This window comes from Monosiga brevicollis, genomic scaffold (assembly GCF_000002865.3).
Source record: "Monosiga brevicollis MX1 MONBRscaffold_19 genomic scaffold, whole genome shotgun sequence".
NCBI lineage: Eukaryota > Choanoflagellata > Craspedida > Salpingoecidae > Monosiga > Monosiga brevicollis.
Genome location: NW_001865056.1, coordinates 588,566 through 608,131, shown reverse-complemented (window position 1 = coordinate 608,131; position 19,566 = coordinate 588,566). Strand labels below are relative to the sequence as shown.

The 19,566-nt window shown below is 55.8% G+C and overlaps 6 protein-coding genes across 6 annotated transcripts; 3 read left to right on the top strand and 3 right to left on the bottom strand.

The window, feature by feature from the left end:
• Positions 1 to 79: 79 nt before the first annotated feature.
• MONBRDRAFT_33442 (uncharacterized protein) lies at positions 80 to 4,073 on the bottom strand (the record flags this gene model as incomplete). The annotated part of the gene is made up of 16 exons (XM_001747832.1): positions 80 to 498; positions 608 to 696; positions 802 to 919; positions 1,037 to 1,246; positions 1,328 to 1,444; positions 1,570 to 1,692; positions 1,777 to 1,845; positions 1,945 to 2,006; positions 2,101 to 2,146; positions 2,274 to 2,347; positions 2,443 to 2,530; positions 2,578 to 2,653; positions 3,115 to 3,278; positions 3,371 to 3,472; positions 3,598 to 3,902; positions 4,034 to 4,073. 16 exons carry the CDS (start codon positions 4,071 to 4,073, stop codon positions 232 to 234), a joined length of 1,950 nt encoding a protein of 649 aa, XP_001747884.1. The 3' UTR covers positions 80 to 231.
• Positions 4,074 to 5,273: 1,200 nt separating this feature from the next.
• On the top strand, positions 5,274 to 8,940 carry MONBRDRAFT_38053 (uncharacterized protein). The gene is made up of 2 exons (XM_001747921.1): positions 5,274 to 5,421; positions 5,553 to 8,940. The coding sequence occupies exon 2, from the start codon at positions 5,574 to 5,576 to the stop codon at positions 8,586 to 8,588; it is 3,015 nt and encodes a 1,004-aa protein (XP_001747973.1). The 5' UTR covers positions 5,274 to 5,421; positions 5,553 to 5,573; the 3' UTR covers positions 8,589 to 8,940.
• A 227-nt stretch (positions 8,941 to 9,167) lies between these two features.
• Positions 9,168 to 11,083, bottom strand: MONBRDRAFT_27486 (uncharacterized protein; the record flags this gene model as incomplete). The annotated part of the gene is made up of 8 exons (XM_001747831.1): positions 9,168 to 9,270; positions 9,359 to 9,551; positions 9,663 to 9,769; positions 9,881 to 9,931; positions 10,005 to 10,069; positions 10,239 to 10,344; positions 10,373 to 10,706; positions 10,864 to 11,083. The coding sequence occupies 8 exons, from the start codon at positions 11,081 to 11,083 to the stop codon at positions 9,168 to 9,170; spliced, it is 1,179 nt and encodes a 392-aa protein (XP_001747883.1).
• Positions 11,084 to 12,927: 1,844 nt separating this feature from the next.
• On the top strand, positions 12,928 to 14,692 carry GAPDH (uncharacterized protein). The gene is made up of 4 exons (XM_001747920.1): positions 12,928 to 12,945; positions 13,192 to 13,292; positions 13,406 to 13,505; positions 13,607 to 14,692. The coding sequence occupies exons 2-4, from the start codon at positions 13,213 to 13,215 to the stop codon at positions 14,486 to 14,488; spliced, it is 1,062 nt and encodes a 353-aa protein (XP_001747972.1). The 5' UTR covers positions 12,928 to 12,945; positions 13,192 to 13,212; the 3' UTR covers positions 14,489 to 14,692.
• Positions 14,693 to 16,076: 1,384 nt separating this feature from the next.
• Positions 16,077 to 17,747, top strand: MONBRDRAFT_27484 (uncharacterized protein; the record flags this gene model as incomplete). Its single annotated transcript, XM_001747919.1, has 4 exons — positions 16,077 to 16,117; positions 16,438 to 17,230; positions 17,359 to 17,625; positions 17,718 to 17,747. The coding sequence occupies 4 exons, from the start codon at positions 16,077 to 16,079 to the stop codon at positions 17,745 to 17,747; spliced, it is 1,131 nt and encodes a 376-aa protein (XP_001747971.1).
• A 317-nt stretch (positions 17,748 to 18,064) lies between these two features.
• Positions 18,065 to 19,466, bottom strand: MONBRDRAFT_38051 (uncharacterized protein). Its single transcript, XM_001747830.1, has 5 exons — positions 19,442 to 19,466; positions 19,113 to 19,246; positions 18,842 to 19,026; positions 18,673 to 18,738; positions 18,065 to 18,505 (listed from the first exon to the last, which is right to left on the bottom strand). The coding sequence occupies exons 2-5, from the start codon at positions 19,216 to 19,218 to the stop codon at positions 18,296 to 18,298; spliced, it is 567 nt and encodes a 188-aa protein (XP_001747882.1). The 5' UTR covers positions 19,219 to 19,246; positions 19,442 to 19,466; the 3' UTR covers positions 18,065 to 18,295.
• Between the last annotated feature and the right edge of the window lie 100 nt (positions 19,467 to 19,566).

Below are 19,566 nucleotides of genomic sequence, written 5' to 3'. Positions count from 1 at the left end.
CTCAGCGGTCCAGGATCCATGTACATCACTCACGCGGCGTCCACTGTTTTTCTCTCGAATCGTAGACGGCGGCTGCCAAGGCTGCAGCCAAAGCAGATGGCAGTGATGACGATGGCGATGACGACGACGACGACGAAGACTGGGATGAGGAGCTGCAGTGGCGGTCACGCGCCATTTAGGATCAAGGCCTGCTCTATCCACAGCCCTCCCCCTTGCCCCCCGTCTCTCGCCCTACTCCCACAGCTGTGCAATTTGGAAGGATGTGGCGATCCGTAAGTCAAGGGGCAGGCTAGCGACCAGCATGCCTCTTTGCGCAGGGCTGAGGCTGTACGGTTGTTTGGACAACGTAATTGAGAAAACGAATACTTCTCCCCTGACCTTGATGGAGGAATCACCCGACGCTGTCAGCACACGGTTGTGATGCACGCGCACACAGGCCACAAAGTCGTCGTGCCGATGCAAGATCTGAAGCACGGCAAAGGTCTCCATGCTCCAAACCTAACGCCAAGTATCCAAGTGCCCCAAATTCAAGTGATATGTGAGCCAACAATACACTCCTAGGCGTCGACAGACTATGCTGTGAATTTTAAAAGCGCCCAGGACCTACCCGAACGGTGCGGTCGAGCGAGGCGGAAAAGAGTTTGCCATGAGGTTCACCAGGCATGAAATCAATGCTGTACACAATTGCCGTATGTCCTACGGCCACAATATCAGACGAAAATGAGGGCAGGGCAGCGGCATTGATCCTCCGAGCACCAGAATAGGCACAGAGCCAAGACCGCCAGGCCGAGTCAGACACACCGGAAAGTGCCTGCTTATATGCCAAAGTGTCTCGGTCCCAGATATGGAGCATGCCGTCCGAGGTTCCACCAATCAAATGCTGTGGCGTCAAGCACATGGAATATATGGCCCGCGGTTCCTGGGTGGGAAGAAGAAGGGATTGGAGCGGCGTATGAGATGTATCGCAAGGGCAATGCCGCAATCAAAAAAAAGAAAAAAAAAAAAAAAAAGAAAGGAGAAGGTGTGCTGGACAAACCTTGGTGCCCATGGGGTTTTGCAGAACCAGGGTCCGAATCGGGCTGGGTTCGGGGTCTTCCTCAGCAAATTTGAGCGAGCCAATGGTCCAGACTTTGATCATGGAGGAGTTGCCAACAAAGAGGAGGTCATGGCTGGCCACCAGCGCGCGTGTCCAATGCGAGAGATCCCCAATCTGGCCGAGCAGTTGATGACTATCCAAGCTCCACACCTAAGATGGTTGATTGCACAGCTAATAAGACACGACGGACAATTCTTGGCAACGGGTCAAGGGGACAATTTTTCCACGCACGTTGACGCATTGATGCGAGCCAGAGAAGAGCATGGTGCGCGAGGCTGCCAAGGCGCAGACGACGTTATCATGACCAATCAGGGTATCAATTTCCTCAAATGTCTCCAAGCTCCACACCTGCATAGTCCATCAACCGTACGTCAAAGTGAGCATTGCACGTCGCTATAGAAGAGAGAGAAAAAAAAATGTTCTGTAGTAAAAGAAGGAAGCTTGATTCGCAACTTTGAAATGCACTGCCACACCTTGATCAGGCGATCGCTGGACCCGCTGTATAGTTGATTGTTGACGAGCAGCAGGCAGTGGATAATGGAGCGGTGCGCGTTGATGGTACGGGTGCAAGCAAAGCTGGATCCAATGTCCCAGACCTAGCGGTTGGCAAAAGAAAAAAAAAAAAGGTAAGCTGTGCAATCAGACCGCGAGAAGACGCGTACACATGGGCGTGGACGTACGCGAATGGTTTCGTCGGCTGATGCTGAAATGAGGCGGTCGTTAGTGGCCACCAGAGCCCACACATGCCCCTAATGGGTTGTGGGCAGGTGTAAGATCAGGTTGTCCGTTGCAAGACGGTGGAATGGGTCACAAAAAGACATGAAACACATATATAATCTGGCTCGTACCGAGTGGCCAACAAACGTGCCCTGGCACTTGAACTGCTGCAGCATGCCCGAGAGGCCGACATCTGAGGGACAAAGACGGCCAAGTAAAAAGTACGACTGAGAACTGAAAGCGGCGCTCGGCGCTGTGCAGGCCAGCGCAGAAATATGACGGCGTACGGTTACTGATGCTGCGAATTTGAGATTGGACGACGGCCAGATCGTTCTAACCAAGCGGCCAGGGCGCAAGAAAGGATTATGAGCAAAAGCGGGCAGAAGAATGCCCCAGGGTGTGTGTGTGTGTGTGTGTGTGTGTGTGTGTAAAGGTTCACGGGTACGAGAACTAAACGCACATGGACAGTTTCGTGATTAATGCTGGCGTCGGCGACCTCGCGAGATATTTGCTGCACCGTATCTTCGAGATCGGCTAGAGTGCAGAGGGAACACAAGAGGGACCGACGTAAATCAGTTTTGATTCAGCAGCTCTCGGTCTTTGGGCAATGGACACCGAGGCATACGCACCGAGTCGGGTGAGAACCTGCTGTTCAAGAGTATCAAAGCGACTGGACATGTTGGCCAGCACACCGCGAAAAAAGTCGAGGTCTTTGCGCTGCCCATCAATAGTAATGGACATTTGATCAAGCTGCTGGTCTGTACGCTGCAGAACAGCTTTGACAGCCTCAAACCGGCATGACTGTAAATGTGCGTCCACTTCAGCTTGTGTGCCACGAAACTGCATAGGCCCGCGTAAGGGGAATTGTGAAGAAGAGCGGGTTGCGAGAAAAACAATTGAAAAGCCAAAAATTAACAAGCAAAAACACCACAGCAGCTAGAACAGAATTGAGGTGGAAGAGGGGGGGGGTGTTGGTTACTCGTCCAAGCAATCTAAAATAAGCCGTACCGTACACCCGCGATTATGGTGGGGACATAAGGAATAACGGCACGTTTTGTAGTGAGCTTCGAGATCTTTGCGGCGAAAAACGCCGCATTGTCGACTATGGGCACAGCTGGGGAAAGATTTGGGAACGGGCATGTCAGGGTCTGCAGCGCAAGACTCATGGTCAATCCGGGCACGTGGGAGTGTGGCTCGACATTTACACAAGGTGTTTGTTTGTTTGTTTGTTTGTTACATGTGTGTGTGTGTGTGGTTCCAGTGAGACCGCAGGCAGGGGTCGGGGCAGGGAGCCAACGAACCGGACAAACATGTAGCCACACGACTTTTTGTGGGCTTCACGCTCCGAGTACTTGACAATAGCGGGGCAGCCGGTGGGATCAACCTCGAAATCACGGCCCGGTTTGGAAGAGGGTCGCACACCGTAAGGGCACCGGGTTTTGAGATCATTGATCTGCTCTTGTACCTGCCAGGGCCCAAGCAGTGTGTGGATATGAAAAGCGGCCATCTGTGTGTGCGCGCGCAAGGAGGTGGACCGTGTGATGGAGCTTGACGTACGGCGCGATTGGCATAGACGGGCGATCGAACAAGGGGCTGTTTATCTTGGGGGCAGGTCTGTCCGGCTGGGGCGTTGAGAATGCAGTCTTGGCAAAAAGTGTGCTATGGGGACGTGGCAGACCAGGAGTTTGCATGAGCGTGGATCGGCATGGGGACACGGTGATGGAGCGAGCACCAGTGTGTGTGTGTGTGTGTGTGTGTGTGTGTACAGGGGGCAAGCAACAGACCCCACAGCGGGCGATGACGGGCATGGTAAAGACGCGCTGGCAGATGCGACAAATGAGATGGGAGGGGATCTGGACGGTAAAGGCCACAAGCTCCTCGGAGCCTTCTGGAATGGTCTGTTGGCTGGCACCGCTAGTTCCGGAGATGTGGGAGAGGGTGGAGATGTCAGAGCGAGTTTTGCGGTGGTTGGCCCGTCCAGCCGGACTAATTCCGGCTGGAGCTGGAGGGCCGAGGGAGCTGGCCCCGCCCGAGCGCAGTGAGTGCGCATGCGAGTGATTGGAATTGTTGGAATGAATCGATCGGCCGTCTGGGGTGGTCAAGGCAGATGGAGCAGGCAGAATGAAGAGTGGCAGCGGTAAGGTGCCGGGGTGCGTCTGCCCAAGGATGGTGATCAAGTGGCAGCCCATGGGCATGGGAGTGTAATGCAGGGGTACGGACCGAGATCGGCGTGGCTGTTCATGGTGGACCGTAGCTCCATGTGGTCGTCCTCATCAACAGTCGACTAAGAAGCGGTACCATTCACAGCAGGTGGCAGCCCACACGATGAATGTCGAGGCAAAGACGCTGCAAGTGGAATCCACCAGAACAATGGAAGAAACGCAGCCCAGTCAAAAAGAGATAGAAGCATTTGAGTGCTGGCAAGGCGGAAGATCGGACCTCGCCGCCGTGAAGGCCATCGAGCCGAAATGTCACGCTCATGGCGAAACTGCAGCACAAGCTCGCCTCATCCAGCCCAGAGGCAGAGGGCCCCACAAAAATGAATCCAGGACCAATCCCACACTCGTCCAGATCAAGATCAAGATGGTGCTTCGCTGCGGTGAAGGCGGGCTACTCGGGGCCAGAGCTCGACAAAACAGCGGCGCGCCTCGAAAAGTCGCGCGCGCAGGCTGAAGCTCTCTCTCAAAAAATTTTTTTTTGTCGACGGCGGCGGACCGGGAAACTGACATTTGGTTACAAGCAGTTTTGAAGTCTCCATGGAGACTGGAAGTCTGGTGAGTCTCAACCGTGGTCTCACGTGTTGGGGGTTAGGGTCGTTACCAGGACTACAATTTTAAAGGAATTTTATTGGGTTGAACTATTCAAAAGTTGTTAAAGGTACCAGTTGCGAAACTCGCACCTCCGAGACCCACCATCAAACGCAGTTCCAAAGCACACACGTGGCTACTCCTTCGTGTTCAGCCCCTTCCTGGTTCTCTTCTTCAACCATTATCACGTGGCGCATTGACGTTTATCCCTCTATAACCTTATGATCACCACCAAAATTACGCACACGTAAGAGCGTTCCTTGAGATGATCATGGGCTCCATTCCCCTCCGAAGCAATCACCCCTTTGTTTCCCTCTCGCACGTGGTGTGCTCCCTCTCTCTTGGTCTCTCTGTTCTTTTGTGATCGGATGCCTTTCCACCTTCAGCTTACGCGGTCCCCCCATCAAACCCCACCCCCAACCACAAGCTTAAGCCCCTTCCTTGTCAACCTCCTCAACGCTGTGTGTGTGTCTCTCTCCTTCCTTAACGTAAACGTTAAAAACCATCGGCGCGTGCATGTGTGCGGTTAAAATCACCACAACAACGTGTGTGTGTGTGTGGCCGCGTGTTCCCTCTCTCTCTCTCTCTCTCTCTCGCTCGCTCTTTGTTTCCCCGCGCGATCTGCCGGGGCCAAGGTGCATTTTCCACCTTGCCATCCAAAGGCAAAAAAAGGGATTTTAGACGACTCGCCCCGGTTCATCGACTCGAGCCGCGTGCACCCCGGTGTAGCCTGTCCCCGCTGCCCCAAATTTTTTTTGTCCTCTTGGACTCCGAAAGGTCGGAATTAGGATCGCTTCTTAGGTACGTCGCCCCTGTTCCAGCACGTGTCTGCACCCGTCTATATTGGCGGGGCAAGCGACGAAGGAAGCTGGGCGTGTGTCCGACACTTGCCACAACCGCAGATGCTCACGTGCCTGATGGGTTTGACGTAGGATCACCAACAACCGTTGACCATGCCCGCCGAAGCTCCCCTTGCGCTCAGCCAGCGCATTGTCGATGTGCTCGACAACAAGAAGGCCTCTGTTGAGGACAAGGTCGCGGCCCTCGAGGAGGTCAAGGCCATCCTAGAGGGTGACAACCTCAAGGCCTACGAGCCTTATCTCGTGGAGGTGCTGCTTCCTTGCCTCATTGCCCACTACGATGACAAGGTCTCGGATGCCAAGAAGCTCCTCAAGAAGGTGGCCCAGACCCTCATCGACAACTGCAACAAGTATGCCGTTGAGCGTGTCGTCAGCAAGCTCTTTGATGCCATGGACGATGCTCAGAAGTGGAAGGTCAAGCAGGGTGCCTGCCAGCTCCTTGGTCGCCTCGCCAAGAAGGCCAAGAAGAAACTCTCGCACTGCATTCCCGAGATTATCCGCGTCGTGCCCCACCTCATCCTCGACATCAAGAAGGAGGTCGGTGATGCCGCGCTCGAGGCCGTCGAGAAGTGCGTCGAGGTCATTGACAACAACGACATCAAGAATGCCGTGCCCCATCTGCTCAAGGCCATGAACGAGGTTGATGAGGTCCCCGAGTGCGTCCACACTCTGGCTTCCATCAAGTTCGTCCAGACTGTCGATGACGCCACCCTTGGTCTCGTCGTGCCTCTGCTCCTCCGTGGTTTCTCCGTCAAGAAGACCTCGACCAAGCGTCAGTGCTCCGTCATTATCAACAACATGTCCCGCCTCGTCGAGAACCCCAAGGATGCCGAGCCCTTCCTCCCCACCCTCCTCCCCGCCCTCGAGCGCGCCTCTGAGGAGATCTCCGACCCCGAGGCTCGTGAGGTTGCCGACAAGGCTCGTGCCCAGCTCGTGCGCATCAAGGAACACGCTGAGGAGTACCGCGCCAAGCACCCCGATGACCCCAGCGATATCATCAAGCTCTTCAGCGACAAGATTGGTGCCGGCAAGGTTGAGAAGAACCAGGTGGTCTTTGACTACGCTGCTGCCGCTGCCGCATCTCTGAACCACTCCAAGAAGTACAAGAAGGACCTCTGGACCAGCAACGTTGGTGGCTTCATCGCCGCTGCCCTGGACCAGGCCGCTGCAGACGCCGCCGTCGAGGCTTCCCTCTCCGTGCTCGAGAAGGAGGTCAAGTTCGATGATGACGATGATGAGGATGATGGTGCCGAGGTGCTGTGCGACTGCAAGTTCACCCTTGCTTACGGTACCAAGATTCTGCTCCACAACACTGACCTCAAGCTCAAGAAGGGCCGTCGCTACGGTCTCCTTGGCCCCAACGATTGCGGCAAGACCTCGCTCATGCGCGCCATGGCCAACCACGAGCTCGAGGGCTTCCCCACCACCCTCCGCACCGTCTTCGTTGAGGCTGATATTCTCGGCGAGCTCTCACACTTGAGCTGCCTCGAGTACGTCTTTGCGGATGAGGCCATCCAGCAGTGCGGTGTCAACCGCGACGAGATTCGTGCCATGCTCCAGAAGGTCGGCTTCACCGCCAAGATGTGCGACGATGCCGTCACCACTCTCTCCGGTGGCTGGCGTATGAAGCTCGCCCTGTCGCGTGCTATGCTTCAGAAGGCCGAGATCCTCCTCATGGACGAGCCCACCAACCATCTTGACGTTATCAACGTTGCCTGGGTCAAGGAGTACGTCAACAACCTGAAGAACGTCTCCGTCATTGCCGTGTCCCACGACTCTGGCTTCCTTGAGGATTGCATGACCGACATCATCCAGTTTGATGGCCTCAAGATCCGCCAGCACCACGGTAGCCTTTCCGCCTTTGTCGAGAAGGTGCCCGAGGCCAAGTCCTTCTTCAGCCTCAAGGAGTCCAAGGTCAAATTCTCCTTCCCCAACCCCACCTTCCTCGAGGGCGTCAAGTCCAAGGGTAAGGCCCTGATCAAGATGACCGACTGCGCCATGATCTACCCCGGCAACGACACCCCCACCGTGTCTGGTGTCTCCGTCCAGGTCTCCCTCTCGTCCCGTGTGGCCTGCATTGGTCGCAACGGTGCCGGCAAGTCCACCGTCATCAAGATGCTCACTGGTGAGCTTCCCCCAACCACTGGTACCGTCTGGTCTTTCCCCGGCCTCAAGATGGCCTACGTTGCCCAGCACGCCTTCCATCACATTGAGGAGCACCTGACCAAGACCCCCAACGAGTACATCCGTTGGCGTTACGAGTTTGGAGAGGACAAGGAGGCCCTCGAGAAGGACACCGTCAAGCTGACCGATGAGGAGCTGGAGTTCATGGCCAAGCCTGTCAACTACGAGTACGAAGACGACAAGGGCAACCTCAAGCGTGAGCAGCGTGTCATTCGCGAGCTCACCGGTGCCCGCCGCGACAACCCCGATAAGAAGAAGGGTGGCTACGAGTACCAGCTCATCTGGGAGAAGAACGGCAACCGCGAGTGGGTCCACGGTGAGCAGCTCGAGGAGTGGAACTGGCACAAGCAGCTCAAGTCTGTCGACGCCAAGGTCGAGGCTCGTGAGGGCATGTACCGTCGTGCTCTGACCACCTCCGCCGTCGAGCAGCATTTGATGGACGTTGGCCTCGAGGCTGAGTACGCCACTCACTCTCGTATTGGCGCCCTGTCCGGTGGCCAGAAGGTCAAGGTCGTCCTTGGTGCCTGCACCTGGAACCAGCCCCATATCCTGATCCTCGACGAGCCCACCAACTACCTCGACCGCGAGTCTCTCGGTGGTCTGGTCAAGGCCATTGAGGAGTACGAGGGTGGTGTTGTCATCATCTCCCACAACGACGAGTTCTGCTCCACTCTCTGCCCCGAGACTTGGTACGTCGGTGAGGGCCGCCTTGACTGCAAGGGTGATGCCGACTGGATGAAGAACGCCATGAAGGAGAAGACTGAGTTTGAGATGCTCGACGAGGTCACCGATGCTCTTGGCAACGTGACCAAGGTCGCTCAGCCCAAGAAGAAGGATCTCAGCCGCAAGGAGAAGAAGAAAGCCGCCAAGATCAAAGCCGCCAAGAAGGCTCGTGGTGAGGAGGTCTCGGATGATGAGGATTAAGCCTCGAACCATCTGAGTCTAGCTCACAGTCTCTGGGCCCGTGGGTTGCGGATTTTTAACACCCGCCCCGTCGGTATCTTGATGTGCCTTTCTTGAGTTTTTTTTATCTCGTTCTTCTACCGTGTTTAGCAGACGGGCCTCTCTATCTTCCTTGCGTGTCTTTTCTATAATGCACGTCTTCATGCACGATGCATGCGCCCGGCAGTTAGGCCGAGCCGCCGTGTTGGTTGCAGTTCTTTCCCTCGCCTTGAAGTCGTCCCTGTCAGTTGTCTCTGCATGTCTTGTCAAATGTCAGTGTGTTAGACTTCGGCGTTCCCTTCCTTTTTTTGGTGCTTGAGAATTGATCCTCGAACCAAACCAAATCTTTTTTGATTCTTGCGCAGGCCAGGCCCTCTGTGGCATCGGCATCATGTCACATCCGTCAACACCCTCAATAAACAGTGTTGCTGTGTCAGACTCTGTGGCATGTCTTGTCTTTCAACCCTCGACATTTTGAATGCTACCGACGACGACGAAGAAGAATTCATGTGTGCGCTGCGTTCGAGGTCAGTGTTGTCAAAATCTCAGTTCCTAATGGGCTTAAAAATCGAAGGAATCACGAAAAAGGCTAACGTCACGCTGGTTGACGAGTGTGGCCTCGGTATAGAGCCCGCTCATCATGAGTGCCATTTTGAGTGCGCTCCTGCGCAGCACAACGAGTCGAGTGCAGAGATTTGTGAGGCCGGGGGAAACTGAACGAAAAGGGAGAGAAGGACGAGGGGATCACATACCAAATGGTATCAGACATAACTTGGGTGGGGCTGTTCAAGGCCGGACTGTTGACGGTGCTGGGGCCCGCGCCAGCGTCCTGCTCATCATGGCTCGCTTGCAGCGCCAGTGCGGCCAAAAAGTGTTCCACAGCATCGCGATGCAGGCGCAAATTCAGACAGGCCACACCGGCATTATAGCGGGCCCGTACATATCCTGTAGATCAGGATTGGCTGACGCAGTGAGCGTTCACACAAAAGTACACACCATGCTTCTTCAGACCCATTGCCCGCATGGCCCAGCAAGCGACAGCAGTGAAGGACACACCGGGGCGAATGGTCAGCGCGTGTCGATAAATTTGGAGTGCCTCCTCGCTCCGCTCGCTATTGGCTAGCGTGGCACCGAGCTTGTTCCAAAGTAAAAAATCATCAGGCCTGGACACCGTGCCACGGTGAGAGCGGCACAGTCACACCATTCCATCCGAGCGCAAAAGAGAGTGGTGCTGTGCGGGTGCATTATGCGGGGAGACGCTCTTGATAGCCGACCTTTGAGCAAGCGCGGCCTGAAAGTTGTCGGCTGCCGCTTCGTAGTCACGTCTATTTTATGCAGCGAGCCACATGAGGTACATGCAAAGACGCTGCAAAGAGCGCTGGACAGATGCGCACGTACAAGATGTGGTGCATGATACCCAAGCCCACCAAAAGATCCGCCTGATGTTCTGCAGCGGCCCCTGCCTAATCGAGCAAAGCCAGTTTGCAAATTATGAAAGAAGAAAATAAGAAAATGAAAAAAAAAAATCACAAGCAAGCAAACAAACACCGTCGACGGTGAAACGCAGAGTGTGACGAGGACCCTCAGCATGTACGGTGGATGCGATGGGTCAAGGGATGCAAGGTAACTTACCAACGCTTGCTGATACCGATCCACCAAGGCATGGAGTCGTGCGTGAAAGGTCATGGCTCTGGGTGTGTGGGGCAGAGGTGAGCCATTGTCTGGTTGTGGCCCCCAGCTATTTGAATGGCAGCATTCACACTTACTCGGCCATGTCGGCTTCACTGCCGTTGAGACGGACTTCGTCTTGAAGGGGCTGATCAGCCAAGGCGGCCGCGCTAGTCCCGCTTCCGCGCAAAACCTGGGTCAAGGCTTCGATGACTTCACGAAACTGCGTCTCGTTGGTCAAGCTGGTGGCCAAGGCTAGCCAGGCGCTTCGGCGCCTCGGGTCGAGCCGCACAGCTTCGGAGAGAGCAGCAATGGCCAGCTCCTCTTGTTCGTTCTCGGCACGGCTAGCACCCAGCAGCTCCCAGGCCTCGGCGTGGTCGGCAGCGGTCTGGGTGGCGGCTTCAAATAGCAGAATAGCATCAATTAGAGCCCCTGTGATGGCGGGCAGGGCGTGCAAAGCACAGCAGGTGGAGACGTTAAATGCCAATATGCCAATAAGATGAGATGCCAAGCGGCAGCGCAGGGTCGGCCTCAGTAGCAAGAGCATAGCAAGCGGTAGGCGCCTGGCCCACAAACACAGCAGACGTACCACGTTGCAAGGCGTCGCGACCCTGGGCCACGAGCTCATCGGCTGATGGTCGTGTTTGGGCAGCGTCGGAAGCCTGGATAAAGGGGTTGGAGGCGCTGTGCAGGTAGGGCCGATGGCTGCGCAAGAAGGACGTGGATGCCGTTGCTGTGCTGGTGGTGTCGTAGGCTGTGGGATTATCGTGGAGCTCAGTAGCAAATTGGCGCGCCCATTCCTGGGCCATCGCATCAATGGCGTCTGCTTCCGCAGCCGTGGCAATCTCTGAATGCTGTACGGGCTCGGTGGGCGCAGTGGTGCGCGGTGCTGATAGACCACTCCGCTCCGGCCCAACAACCTATCAGTGCGAGACGCATCAAATCATCCTCAATAGAAATGAAAAAAAGCAAAAAAGAAAAAAAAAAAAAAAAAACACTCTTGTGCATATTCGTAACAAGTGTGTTCAAGGACGTGCCTGGTTGTCAACAATCCGGGCCGAACCATTCCCAAGAGCTTCGATAAATTGCATAAAGTTGGTACCCTCGAGCTAGCTCGGCAGCAGCGGCACGGTGCAGCAAAGATGAGCGTGTAAAAAAAATGTTGGATAGCAAAGCATCGAGTAGAGTGATAGTGCGGCACGCAGAGGTGTGCGCCAGCAGCAAAACACCCACCGTGGGATTGATATCCTGAGCCAAATCTTGAGCACGTTGCCGCACCTAAGAATAGAGCCAAGCTCCAATGAGAAGAAAAGGTCGGAATCCTTACTTCGAGTCCCAAACCAGGCAAGCAAAGAGCTCAGGTTGCTGCCCACAGGTTTTGGCACAGGATTTGAGGGCAGCCGTGCAAGCAGGGTTAGAGCCAGGATGAACGAATGTCTTCACATAGCATCACATGCCTCATTGTGCGTTGACGCAGGTTCTGGCCGACCCAACAGGGCATCGGCCCAATCGGTTGTGGACGTTTGTGAAGTGGGTGCTGGGCGAGCTGGCGGAAAATGACGCTGTGGGGCGCGATCAAGAAGGATGAGCAACTGCGTCAGCGAGTGCGGCCTCATCAAGCCAAGCGCGCATCATTCGGTGTCCACGAGCTCCCATGCAAAGGCGAGATATGGCTGGCCAAACGCACGCGAGGGGGGCCGCGCTGAGTACGGGGCGTAGAAGACAAGAAGCTTGAGGACTGCAAACGATCGCTAGAGTTGATGCCACGCCGATTGGGCCTAGCAGCGCTGGTCGCTGAAGAGGTGGTCGGAGAGGCTGCAGCAGCGGCTTGGTGGAATGCGTGCTCCTGAGCCTAAAGTGCCACCAATGGAGGTTGAGCAAAAACTGTGTATCATATTATCCCAAGCGTGCAAAGTGAAGAATGGGTCCTTTGGCCTACCTCGAGGTGCAAGGACTCCAACAGCGCCCGTTGGACAGCCTACGGGCAACCGAGGCCCACGCAGGTGCTGTGAGGACTCACGGCTCAAACAGGACGACCAATGCCCTTCAAGCGCACAGATTCCACCAAGCAAAAAAGCCAGCATCAAAGGGCCCACACATTCATCCCCTTTCCCGGTCAGAATCCACACAGGTACCTCGTCTTGCGCGGCGTTCCATCGGCGATCGTGGGCCCCTAGTGCGAGGCGCGCAGCCTCTGCCAGCGGGGTCGTCTTCGCCGCCATGATCAGGAAAATAACATAAACACTTCACTGGTTTCGCGATCTATGGCCCGAATAAGTTATGCTCACTACGTTCGTACAAATGAAACTTGTCACTGCGTTCGCTTTGCATGGCGTGATCTGATGGAAATTCGTATTACTTTAGCCGAAAAAAGTCGAGAGCAAGCATACAAAACGGCATTGACGTCCAAGGGAAAGGCAACGCAGCGGCTTTGAGCAACAAAAGGCGCTTCTTGCATGGGGCTGCCAACGTGCCCCCTCCTGCAAGCGCAAGCAGTGCAACTCACTTGTTTGCGGTGCAAATGCCAAGCCACACAACATGCGATGAAACCTCTCTCTCTCTCTTTTCCCTCTCTCTCTCTCCATCTTCTCTAAGAACAGTGTGACTGTGAGTGTGGTGTGCACCTTGTGCAGTGGTTGCCAGTGAGTTGTCATTTTTTTTGCCACTGACTGTAAGTGACCGCAAAAGAAGAACGCCGGGCTCCCCTGCTCCCCTGCTCCCCCCCCCTCTCTCTCTACTTGTGTAATGGCAGTGGCCTGTGCCACGGGTAGTTGTTGGTATTGTGGTTGTGATGTGGTTCTGTCGCATAAATGCGCAGTGTGCTTGTTTGATGGCTTTTGGCGGCCGTTTCTCGCTCTTGGAGGCCTTTCGCAATCGAAACCGGTGCAGTAGTGCAGCAGCGCTCACTCCTTCCAAGTGTTTTCCTGTCGGATAGCGTATGGCCTGTCTCTCTTGCGGTACTCGTGACACCCCTTTGACAACAACTAGTAACATGGCTATCAAGGTTGGCATCAACGGGTATGTTCTCACACGGCTCTGGAGTCCTTGCTCTCGTGATCCTCCTGCTGCTGCTGCTGCTGCTGCTGCTCCATCTCATCGACCCTCACGTCGTTGTGTGTGCCTGTTCTCAGCTTTGGCCGCATCGGCCGCATCGTCATGCGTGCCGCCGTGAGCAACCCCAACGTTCAGGTCGTCTCCATCAACGACCCCTTCATGGATGTCGACTACATGGTACGATCAGCGACCCTCGCCTTGATCTCATCGTGCTCCCGGCAGCGCAGAGCGACGCTCAACTCACCCGGCAAAATGCCGCGCACTCGCTCATCTCGTAGGTGTACATGTTCAAGTACGACTCGACTCACGGCAAGTACGCTGGCAGTGTCGAGGCCAAGGATGGCAAGCTTGTCATTGACGGCACCGTCATCAACGTGCACGCCTGCATGAAGCCCGAGGAGATTCCTTGGGGCACCGATGGCGTTGACGTCGTTGTCGAGTCCACTGGTGTCTTCACCGACAAGGCCGGTGCCTCGGCCCATCTTAAGGGCGGTGCCAAGAAGGTTGTCATCTCGGCCCCCTCGAAGGATGCCCCCATGTTTGTGATGGGTGTCAACGAGGACAAGTACGACGCGGCCTCGATGGACATTGTCTCCAATGCCTCGTGCACCACCAACTGCCTCGCCCCCATTGTCAAGGTGCTCGAGGACGAGTTTGGCATCGTTGAGGGCCTCATGACCACCGTCCACGCCTTCACCGCCACCCAGAAGCCCGTCGATGCCCCCGCCCGCAAGGACTGGCGCTCGGGCCGTGGCTGCGCCCAGAACATCATCCCCGCCTCCACCGGTGCTGCCAAGGCTGTCGGCAAGGTCATCCCTGCCGTTGACGGCAAGCTCACTGGCATGGCCTTCCGTGTCCCCACTCCCGATGTCTCCGTCGTCGACCTCACCTGCCGCCTCGACAAGGCCGCCAGCTACGACGACATCAAGGCTGCCATGAAGAAGGCTGCCGAGGGCCCCATGAAGGGCGTTCTTGCCTACACCGAGGAGGATGTTGTCAGCATGGACTTCCGTGGCGACCCCCACTCCTCCATCTTCGATGCCAAGGCCGGTATTGCCCTCAACGACAACTTTGTCAAGCTCATTAGCTGGTACGACAACGAGTTTGGCTACTCCAACCGCGTGGTCGACCTCATTGCCTACATTGGCAAGTCTCTGTAAAGAAGTCCTCTTTAGGCCTTGCTCGTCTTGTGTTCTTGTGATACCCCCCCTGCTTTGCTAGCGTGTTTATTCCCTTCCTGACTCGGCCTCTTCGTGCCGTGCTTCTGAGGCCGTCTCCTGGCGGCCGAAGCGAGCATGCCGGCCTTGGTCACCTCGTGATTGTTGAGGCTTTCGTTGTTTTCAAATTGGAGTTTGGAAGAAGTACCGAGCCTGTCTGTCTGGTTGACCTCAGAATAGTATTATTATATGATAGAAAAACAAACACAAGAGAAATGAAACCACGTCTTCAGACGCATCAGAATGTGCTTCCTCGCAGCTGTGTGCTCGATTCAGGCCCACCCCATCCCGTTTGCTACCGAGGCACAAATTGCAAGCTGTACGAGAGGACGCAATGACGAAATCGTGCGTCCTCGTGCTCATCGCCGTGGTCCTTGCCGTCCTCAAAGCGGTGCCTAGGGGTGGAGAGACGAGGACGCCACCAAGCCAAGGTCAGAGGCCGGAGAAGCGGTTGCCAAACGTCAAGCCTCAGCTTTGGGCGAGTCGGCTCCACAAACCCGAGAAAAAGCTGGCATTGGCCACAGTACACCTCCCACACGGGGCACGTGTAGTTGTTGTAGGCTTCCACCGGGCGCAAATGGAGCGTCCCGTCATTCTCCACGCCGGCACGGAAGGATGGCCACATGCAGGGGCCTAGCGCACCCGCCCCCCGTGGCACAGATACGGAATGAATGAATAAACAGCTGCCTCAAGTCGCCCATTGGTTTTGCAATGTTCTTTTTTTGGATCTTGCTGATATGAGGACTCACCGGCAAACTTGGCGGTGGCGTCGTACAGCGGCTGCTGGCAGCGACTGCACCGGTAAGCCCCATCCTCCATAAAGGCGTTCCCGTATGCTTCCTTGGTCACCACGAGCGAGATTTGCTCTAGGCGATCCTCAACTTCCTTGGTGATGGGGCATGTCGACGTCTCAAAGAAAGCTGTGCGATCTGTCATCGTGCACTGGTCCAGGATTGCCGCCCGCTCCTCACCCGAAGCCAGCTAAGCAGCACCCAGATGAATGCACCGTGTGAGAGAGTTGCGAGGGCACTCTTGGTCCATAAAAGGGGCCACGCTTTGCTGCGCCTCACCTTGGGCATGCGGCACGCCCATACCGCCGTGTCTTGCGCCGCAGCCATGGCGAGGCAACCTGCCACACCCAGACAAGTCACAAGAAATTATTGGAGTTTGGCGCGCCAGCGCCCAAATTAATAGAGCACGAACACAGTGACCATTTCACTTGCAATCCCAGAGTGCGAAAGTAGTGACATGAGCAGCTAGGTTGGTCAACGATGCGTTCCAACACACACACACACACACACACACACACACACACACACACACACACACACACACACACACACACACACACACACACACACACACACACACACACACACACACACACACACACACACACACACACACACACACACAGATAGACATCAAGATCAGCGCATTTGGGCGCGCGCTGGCTTGCACTCGAATCGGTCCACGTCTGGTATGTTGAATCGCTCATCCATGAATGTTGGGCCGACTGGGTAGGGTAGGAATGGGGGACCAAGGCATGATGAATGTGTTTTGCCTGCAAGGGTGCTGGGATCGGACGTCCCGATCGATGACTGGACTGTTGCTTCCAGTTTTACTCATCATTGCCATCACCGACCAATCACCAATCCCAGTGCGAAAGCTCAGGCCCGACTTGCAGCAGCACCAGCCATCGCGATGCAAGCTGCTGCTAATCTGCAGCCGAGTCCGGCCCCGGGTACCTTGACGGGGCTTTTGCAGTGGCCTTCGCTGCGTAAACACCACCGGATAGCCCTCATGTTTGTTCACCGTTTGTCTCCCTTCTTGACGCCTTGTGCTGGCAGTCGCGCCGCTCATCGCGCCCGTTGGTGTCTGGTGGTTCACAGGCAGTCGCGCCGATCATGTTTGCCGCAGCAACACTTGGCCCTTCTAACCGTCACCCCTCAGGCCCTGGACAAACAGTTTCGACAGCAGCAACTGGCCTATGCCCGCCTTGTGAACGAGCCGTCGTCAGAGGCGACCGAGTTGCGCGCTCGCGTCAGCAAGGATCGGCAGCAGCTCGTCCACGCTTTTCTTCAGCGCGATCCTTCGATCGCAGCGACTAGCGCCCCTCTGTCCGTTCACCTGGACGCTCTGGCCAAGCTACGCACGGCCCATCTGCTTCAGCGCGAACTGGCAGAGCAGTTGGCTGAGCACGGCCTGCGCGCCGCGACCAGCTCCCAAATAGATCCTCAGTCCGCCCGCGCCCTTTGTGATGCTGTCCTGCATCTGATTACCCATCACAGCCGAGACAGTTCTCCTCTGGCCTCGACCCCTGGGCACAGCCATCAAGTCTTGGATGAGGATGCCGCTGAACCCTCCTCGGACGAGGACGGGGCCGAAGATGATGTCGGCTCGGACCAACCAAGCAGCGCCGCGCCCCTCTCCACGAGCCGCCGTGGCTCGCGTGAAGACGTCTTGGCGCCGCAGCGGCCCTCATATGATTTTCTTCCTAAGCAGGGCTCCAATTTTCGTCTCAGCGCCCTCGTGAGCCAGCGCGGCAGCTGCACCAGTCTCAGCTCCGTGGACTCAGAATGCGATCTGGGCGAGATCTCCCAAGTCCCTCTACTTGGCCTGTATGTTCTTACTGCCAACGTACACCTGGCCCAGGCGGCCATCGAAACATTGCAGCTCCACAGCGTACGTGACCCAGCTGCATGATCATAATAATTATCCATTTCAAGAAACCTTTTGTTGCTTGTCTGGTTGAGGGGCAATGTTTTGCTTATCAACGGATGCTCCCTTCTGCTGCTGCCTCCATGTATCAGGATCGTCTCTCCAATGATGATTGGACGCGTCTGCTGCTGTTGGCTGTGGCCGATGCCGCCCTCTTGCACCCAGAGCTACGCGACTCGGCCATTTCAGCCCTTGTCCAGGTTCTTGCCAACCAAGAATTCTCATACACCGTCGCCTCACTTGTGTGCCATGCGTTCCTCGAGGCCGGTGCTGGGCCGGCATTGGCGCCGCTCGAAGAGATCTTTGCCGATTTGGATTTTGACATGCTCAGCCCGGCTTACATGCACTCCTTTGAGGACGTATGTATCTCGGAGCGTGCTTCATGCCATCAGCTGTATTCTTCAAAGGGCTTGCCTTCTCTTACTCACGTCACGTCTTGTTTCGTAAGTAGTTGGTCCAGCTGGCCGGCGGCGAGGTTTAACCCTGCGCATCCACGACTCAACATCACGACCAGGACAAACGCTGGTGCCATCCCCTTGGTCTCATATCATTTCTTCATCTTACAGCGGGAGGATTAATGTGCACATTCCCCTCTTGCGCATTTTATTCGGGGGCGCTGCCTTGTGTTATCAAGCTTGCCTTCAAATTTTCGATTGTACCTTGAACCCGAGTCTTTTGTTGCCCGAATTCGAACAAAACCGGGAGAAAGAGAGAAAGAGAGATCAGGCGGGGGCCGGGGGCGGTGCAACGACACCAGCACCAACACCAACAACAGGTCGCCGGACACATGTGGCACATGTTGAGGTGCAGCTGGAACATCAACTCAAACAGGATGGTGCATGACTGAAAGCAGATGATCCGGGAAAAAAAAAAAAAAAAGTCAACAAAGAGGACAATCTATGGGCCAACCAGCCCTTTTGGAATGGGTGCGTGGGTACTGGAACTGGAATGGGAATTGAAGCCGTGTGTGCGCGACTCGTGCACAAAGCTGACCACGCTCCCAAGAGGCAAGTAAAATCAAGTTGTGCTCTAGCAGCCCGAGGGAAGAGGAACGAGGGCATGGACGGGGATGCCCACTTTGGTCGCTCCTTCGAGTGCAGGCAGACCGACGATGCAGGTTGCCAGCAAGGGCTCGGCGCCAACCTTGCGGACGAGCTCGGTGGCGGCGCGCAAGGTGCCACCCGTAGCAATGAGATCGTCCACAAAGACCACCTTATCTCCGGGCTTGAGCGCGTCCATCTACACAAGGCAATCCCATGATCAAGGTGCCACAGTGAGTCGGCGCGAGAGTGCAGTCATTGAGTTTGAGATGCGGTCGACAGGCATCAGAAAAGAAAAACAAACAAACAAGAGAGGCAGAGCGAGCGGGGGAGGGAAGAAGAGCAGTTGGGGTCTGCAAGTCGAACCTGAATCTCAAACACGTCAGTGCCGTACTCCTTCTCATAGGTCACCGACTCACACTTGCCAGGCAGCTACAGAGGGCAGCATGGCAGGCCATGAGGGTGTGGGATGTGAATGTGAATGCATGCACAAGAGCGCTGCCGCAAGAGGGAGGCAAAGGGGTCCACTGCTTACCTTTCCTTGCTTGCGAATAGGCACAAAAGAACAATGGAGGTGGGTGCTCAGGAGGGGGCCCAGGAGAAAGCCACGGGCATCCAGGCCAACGATGGCGTCGATCTTGGGGCTGGTGCGCGTGATCAGGCCGAGCATGCGGTTCAAGACAATGTCCATGGCCACGGGATCCCGGAAGATGGGAAAGGCTAACACGAAGCAAGCGCGCACGTGTCGCAGCTGTTGTAAGCTTGGGTCGTGCCCCCAACACGCGCAGCAAGGTCGGGGCACATACCATCTTGGAAAAGAACGCCGGGAATGGGGAAGTTCTCGTGGGAGGTGATCAGGCTCTTCACGTAGTCGAGGCCAGCATCGGCAGCGGGGGCAGTCGTCTCAGCCATTGCGTTTGGTCTATTGGATCGTGGAAGGCTACCATTCGAGGGATCGAGCAAGGGGGGGTGGTCAGGTCGCCATTCGAACATCGACAACAACCGACCCCTCTTGCGGTTGTCCCAGCCACAAACCGTCTCCAACCCTCCAGACCTGACCGTTGACATACACCCCCATCCACCATCGTCCAGCCACGATCCAAGAAGGCCCCCGACATGCCTGCTGCGCACGCACCTCTCGCTCTCTCTCTCTCACTCACTAAAAAACAACGAAAACTAGCACATTGGAGAAAAGAGAGAGAGGGATCACGCGCACTTTGTGTACCTCCACACACATGTGTGTGTGATGGATGTGTGTGT